This window comes from Teleopsis dalmanni, chromosome 2 (assembly GCF_002237135.1).
Source record: "Teleopsis dalmanni isolate 2A chromosome 2, ASM223713v2, whole genome shotgun sequence".
Lineage (NCBI taxonomy): Eukaryota > Metazoa > Arthropoda > Insecta > Diptera > Diopsidae > Teleopsis > Teleopsis dalmanni.
The window spans coordinates 121691206-121697884 of NC_051847.1; the positions used below are offsets into that span (position 1 = coordinate 121691206).

General features: G+C 30.7%; 2 protein-coding genes and 1 long non-coding RNA gene across 5 annotated transcripts in view; 1 reads left to right on the forward strand and 2 right to left on the reverse strand.

Annotated features, from left to right (window-relative positions):
- The window catches only part of LOC119679651 (protein Lilipod-like), a 35778-nt gene extending 32928 nt beyond the window's left edge, over positions 1-2850 (reverse strand). For all 3 annotated transcript variants that reach the window (XM_038092124.1, XM_038092123.1, XM_038092121.1), the window contains exon 1: positions 2215-2850. In XM_038092124.1, the coding sequence (XP_037948052.1) occupies positions 2215-2292 (78 nt within the window). In that variant the 5' untranslated portion in view covers positions 2293-2850. The remainder of the gene's footprint in view (positions 1-2214) is intronic.
- A 1175-nt stretch (positions 2851-4025) lies between these two features.
- Positions 4026-6231, forward strand: LOC119682589 (peptidyl-prolyl cis-trans isomerase sig-7-like; the record flags this gene model as incomplete). The annotated part of the gene is made up of 2 exons (XM_038096061.1): positions 4026-4511; positions 4571-6231. Coding segments are annotated over exons 1-2 (2055 nt in total), but the record flags the coding sequence as incomplete, so codon positions are not given.
- Positions 6232-6494: 263 nt separating this feature from the next.
- On the reverse strand, positions 6495-6679 carry LOC119685473. The gene is made up of 2 exons (XR_005252803.1): positions 6624-6679; positions 6495-6566 (listed from the first exon to the last, which is right to left on the reverse strand). It is a non-coding gene; the product is annotated as an uncharacterized LOC119685473 (long non-coding RNA).

The window sequence follows — 6679 nt, forward strand, 5'->3', positions numbered from 1 at the left end:
CGTTAAATGTTAACAAATATATGCTAATAAATTGTGTTAGTGGTAAGAGAATCGCAATTAAAAAGTATTCCTAATGTCAAAAGATAAACATCTTTTATGGGATTAATATTACCTTGTTGAAATCTCTATCCATAAAGTTAAATAAATCAAGAGCTAATACTATAGAGAGTAAGCAAAATATAATAGAAACTTAAATTTTAGCTCTTCGAAATACATGCTATTATAAAGAAATATCTATTATATCTGCAGAATGCATCAATTAATTATTGGTTCAATAAAACAGCTTAGTATTAAGTTTTTACGCCAGCACATTAATCAGAAGAGTTACAGAATTGCTATTTTATTTCGTTACCAACAACCCTTCTAAAAGATGTAAGGAAATAATATAAGAGTATAAAAAACAATACTATATAATAAAACCCACAATGTTCACAATCCCTATAAAAGAGCAATTCTAATTTCCAATTTACTACAATTTAACGACTGATTTTAGTAAAGCTAGCTAAAAAAAAATTTTAAAACCATCAGCTTAACCTAACCTACATTTTGAGCCTAGACACCATTTGAATTATAATGAATTCAAATAAAACTTTATTTACTTACATACAACTATCATATCTATTCCTAGAATGATATATAATTCTTTTCAAAACAGAAAAGCCTTCGGTAGAGGTCATACATCACACATAACATACGTATATATCAATATCACTGTAACCATCAATAGTTAAAATAGTGATGTCATTAATCATTGCTAATATCTAGCACTTTTCACCATCATCATGTTTGTCTCAAAGAAGACTCTGATATGAAGACAATACTCGATACAATCTTTTACACTACTTTGATGAATTACCTGTCCATAATTAACAATTTATGCACGCTATTTAATTTAGTGGTGGCGCAAAGGAAAGGATTTGTATGAGACTTTGTTTGCAACAATAGAGCACCACTAAAGAACTATTTGCTTTTCTTGAGATATGGTAACTCGAGCTCGTTTCTAACTAACTTCTTTCTATATAAATTAGGAAATTACTTTCCTACGTAAAACAATAATGATATGATAGATACATAAGTAGTAAATATTACTGAGTAACTAATAACGATATTAAATAATGCAATATATATTTCTACATACCTAATTACGATATAAGACTATTTATGTTATTATTATTTCTGTTACATTATAGAGTCAATTTATTTCATATAAAAATAGTTTTACGTTTTTTACGAGAGTTTAATAAAATACTCTATTTAAATAGAATAAAAATATGTACTATTAAACACTTCCAAGACATTAGTATTAATATATTGACAGTAATATTCACAGATTTATCAAACTTAACTATAAGAATAGTTAGAATTATATGTGTGATGTGTTTCTGGGTATCAAGAACGATAGAAAAGTGTTATCATACTTTGTAGGTACTATGTGATTGATTATGTATTATATATTTAAAAGGTGAAAGTATAATTCTCATTTGGTTTATAGACATTCTTTTTAAAAGGGACTCGAAAGAAAACTGAATTCGTTTAGAAACCCAACTACTAAGCTCCTTATGTTTCACCACCTAAATACTGGACAACAATTTCAGACAGAAGTGTTTTACAGCCTGATGGCGAGTTGTTCTACACTCATTCCCAAGAACTTGTTTTAGTAGTCTAACACTAGAATTTTTAGTGGTATCTTGAATATCAAATCGAAAATGGATTTGCTGCTTACAAGCTCTCCACCGTACTCAAAATAATTTAAATGAAAAATAGTTAAATGATTTATCATAATAGAGAATCATGAGCATTAAAAATTTCAGCATAATTTATCTCAGCATAATTTATTCCAACAAATTCTAAATGTGAAATAAGTTTATAAATAAGTTTTAGATTAACATTACTAACAACAACACAAAAGAAAAATTTATAAACTTGTTTTTTATTATGCGAGAAGAGCAACTGACTGGCACGTGCCAAGTGATAACGGCGGTTTCCTTTCACCTCAACCGCAAAAATGTTCGATGAGTTCTGATTTGAAAATCCGTTAAATTGGCCAACAGCTGCACTTCGCTTGCATAGTCAATGGAAGCAACGGTGGTGGATGTAAAAGTGTGGTCAATTTTATTGTTCTGACAAGTTATTAGTTTAGCTTGGGTTCTCTAAGCATTTTTACTAACTGCAATATTTTTGAACTGATTCAATAATTTAAATTGATTTACTTACTATTTGTTCTCGCACTGTATTGTGAAAGACTTGAAGTTTAATATCCGTAACTTCGTCCTCCGCATCATCCATGCTCATATCAAAATTTTGTTTATCGCTTATAGTAGCCAGTTTAATAAATTTAATTCGTATAATTTTCACACACGAAAAACTTTTAATTATACGCAATAACACTTTTTTTGTTGAAAAAAGAAAAATATTCGCCCTATAATTTTGGTATTCAGCTTAGGCTGTTCGAGATTGCTCTGTACTTTTTTTATTTGTAAAAACAATTAAACAAGCGTTTAAGCGTTAGGGCATTTTTAACATATTACTTTAATATCAACTTTTTTTGGTTATGCTTAATTTTGCAAATAGTGCTTTTACAATTTTCACTTTATTAATTTGCATCACATCACATTTATTCGCAATTCAAACAAAAACAAAACACATATGACGACTCACAATAGGAATTTTTAAATGCCAATTTATCAATTTAAAACCATTCGCTGCACAAAATTTCCTTCATGTAAATTTTGCGTTTATTCTATTCTAATATTTTTTATACATAAACAAAAATTATAAAAATATTTAAAATATTACTCCGCCTAGCCACATAGCTTCCACTTCGCACTAGAAGGCGACCAAATGTAAACTGAGGTGAAATAATGGTGGTGGTAGTCAAATATATAGCACAGTGTTGCCACTTTTTTAACCAGAAAGCACATCTGCAATTGGGTTACTCTACATACATGAAAAAAATAAATTTAATACTATAATTGCAAAATTTTATTTAAACAATTTTACAACTTTGTAAAATCAATTACACATGCTCTAATATATCTTGTCTACATAAATAACGCCTTTTTTCATCTTTTTGCATATATTTAATTGCTTATAAATTTTTTTGTTTGTATGGTTAATTAGTAAAAAATATTTATTTAAAAAATATTGAATTGAGTTGTATTTGAATTAAAACACTAGATTCACTATCACAGAACTTCAAATCAGAACATACAAGTTAAATACGTCATTAAGACAGTTTACTAATAAACATTGACTCTGAGCTTAAAATTTGCCAGGGTACGAGTTCAACCCTTGCTAGGTGCATTCTCAAAAAATTATTTACGTATAATTATATACAAGAAATAATTTCGAGAAAACTGATGATGGATACTTGGCAGTATTCGAAACAGTTGTATAGTCAACCAAATATTCAATTAGGAAAATATAAAAAAGACTTATTGTTGTAGTTTACTACTTTTCGAAACCTATCTACCAAATATAAAATTTTATTTGTTGATTTCAAACAAAAAATTATATTAAAGTTTATTTAGAACAATACTCCTGTTGTAGTTTTTTCTTATTTTAACAATAGTCATAAATGTTATATAATATTATTTATTTAAATAAACAAGCTATAATTTTTATTTAAAATCAACAAATAGAAGTGTTTTTATTTTCAATTTTCAAATCATTTAAAACAATGATATATGATATATATGACATCCTGCAAAAAAAACTTATTACTTATATATGTCCAAAAAAGATTTTGTATTTATTGTTGAAAAACATACAGCGTATGCCTAGTGCTAAAAATGTACCAATTCTTTTATAAAACGTTTACCTTATTTAACTTAATATAATTTTAAGTACAAAATTTTTACAGATAGAAATTAATTTTAGAATAAGTTTGGATGCGCTAATAGAAAACGCTGTTAAATACAATAAATTTCAATTTTTGGGTAAGCAACGCTAAAATTCAATAAGTGTATTATCTACAATATTATGGTACAATTTGAACTCTATTACATTACTAGTTATTCTCACCACAGCTGTCTACTAACTTGCGAGAGTGCTTGTAAAGTTTATGTTCTTGTGCTACTTTTATAATTAAGTTATTACTGAATATTACACGTTCAACATGTCGGTGGTTATTGAAACCACAATCGGTGATATTACGGTTGATTTATTTACCGAGCAGCGGCCAATTGCGTGTCTCAACTTCATAAAACTGTGCAAGCTGAAGTACTACAATTACAATTTGTTCCATACAGTGGAACAGAATTTTATTGCCCAAACTGGTGATCCTAGTGGAGCTGGAAATGGAGGTAGTTCTATTTGGGGTGTAATTGAAGGTCCACAAAAACGATTTTTCCAAGCTGAAAATTTGCCAAAGATAAATCATACAAGCCCTGGTTTGCTGTCACTAGTAAGTCCAGGTAAAAATTTGGTTGGCTCGCAATTCTTCTTTACATTAGACTCTAATTTAACATTTTTGGATGGTGTACATTGTGTTATTGGAGAGGTGGTCGAGGGTATGTTCTATAATAGATTTTTTTATGTTTTATATATATTAAAAATTCGAAATTTCTAGGTTTTGATATATTACGCACGTTGAATGAAACTATTGTCGATGATAATAGTCGACCTTTTCAGGACATACGCATTACACATACTGTTATACTTAATGATCCATTTGATGATCCGCGAGGTTTTCAAGTGCCAAGTCGTTCGCCATCACCCAATGAGGAACGTCTAAAAAATGGGCGGATTGCTGCTGATGAGGACATTTATGACACAGAAGGCAAAAGTGTTGAAGAACTGCAGGAGATGATAGCCGATCGTGAAGCAAAAGCACGTGCAACTATTTTAGAAATTGTGGGTGATATTCCAGATGCTGACGTAGCGCCACCAGAAAATGTACTATTTGTTTGTAAACTCAATCCAGTAACAACGGATGATGATTTGGAAATAATATTTAGTCGCTTTGGTAGAGTAAAAACTTGTGAAGTTATACGTGACAAAAAAACAGGAGATTCTCTACAGTATGCTTTTGTTGAATTTGAAGAGCAAAAATCATGTGAAGCGGCTTACTTTAAAATGGATAATGTACTTATTGACGATAGACGTATACATGTAGATTTCTCTCAATCTGTCGCTAAAGTAAAATGGCGAGGTAAGGGCCGTGGTGTGGATGGAATGCAAGGAAAGTTTGATTTTAACGATTTAAGTGAGGAAAAAAATAAAAAAGGGGAAAGTAGAAATACTTATAAAAATCGGCGTCGTTCACCTGAATATAGACAGTATGATAGAAAAAATAGATCTCCACGTCGAAGTCGCAGTAGAGAACGCCGGGACTTTTCTGCTAGAAAACGAAAAGATGATAGTAGTGAAAGATATACTAAAAGTAATAAATATAATCGCAAGTCTCCTGCACATAATGATGACGCTAAATATCATCGAGCACGACATCAGAGTCAAAGTCCATCTCGTAAGCATAGGTCTAACTCGAAGAATCGTAATATCAATCGTGATGAAAGGAGCCGATGTAGTCGTAGCCCAGCACGTGTACAAAACGAATATTCTAGAGAGCGTGAAAATTATCGTAAAAGAAGAATGGAGGATAACTCTAGTCCTGACCGCACATACAAAAATCGTCATAGTCCCCTGCGTGGACGTCGAGCTGACCACAATGATTATGAAAGAAATCGTCACCATCGCAATACGCATAGTCCACCACGCAATTATAGAGATGAACGTAAACATGACAGGCAAAGGTCTAACAGCAATAGTCCTTCACGCCGGGATAGATTAGATCCCAAAGTGTGTGAACGAAAAAATGGTAAAAGTAATGATAATATAGAGCATAGACGTCGAACCGAATTAACGCAACATGAACAAAGCGAAAGGCACAGCAGATATGATAGTGTTAGTAACAACCATAAACCCTTGTATGACAGCCGCACACGAAAGGACCACAGTGTGGATAAGAGTATAAAACCTTCACATGATGAGAAAAAGAAACGTAAAATGAGTGAACAAAAGGATAGAAAAAGAAAGAATAAAAAAACTAAAGACTCATCCTCTAGTGAAACGGAATCTAACAGCTCAACTAGTGACAGCAGCACAACTTCAAGCTCCAGTTCAACTAGTGACAATAGTACACCCTCAAGTTCCAGTTCTAGTTCTCAAGATGAGCGTAAACGTAAAAAAAATAAAGAAAAAAAATCTAGAAAAACAAGCAAAAAATATAAAAAATAAACTTTGTTTCTGATTTGTATATATTTGGTTGTTTTTTCTTTATTACCTTATATTAAAGCAAATTTAGTTAAACTTTATTAAAGTTATATTAAAGCTATTAAATTACATTATTTTTTTTACATTTGTAAGCCTTTTACATTCCTACGTTGCTTTTTATAAACGTTTATTTTTAAGCCTCGTTGTCTATGTTTTATTATTTTGAGCTGTCGTTGTTACTTCTTCAGTGGAACCACAACCACTACCACGGGAGCGTTTTGGACGCTCTAACACTGCATCAGGATTGAAGGGAAAATTATCTAACTTAGTGGTATCCTTGGTAATTTCCACAGCTGTTGAATATAATCCGCGTTGACATATATTTTAAAAAATTTGCTAATTCTACTTACTGAAAACATTGTCCTCTTTTTGTACAGCTTGTATGACATTCGTACGTAACTCCTTT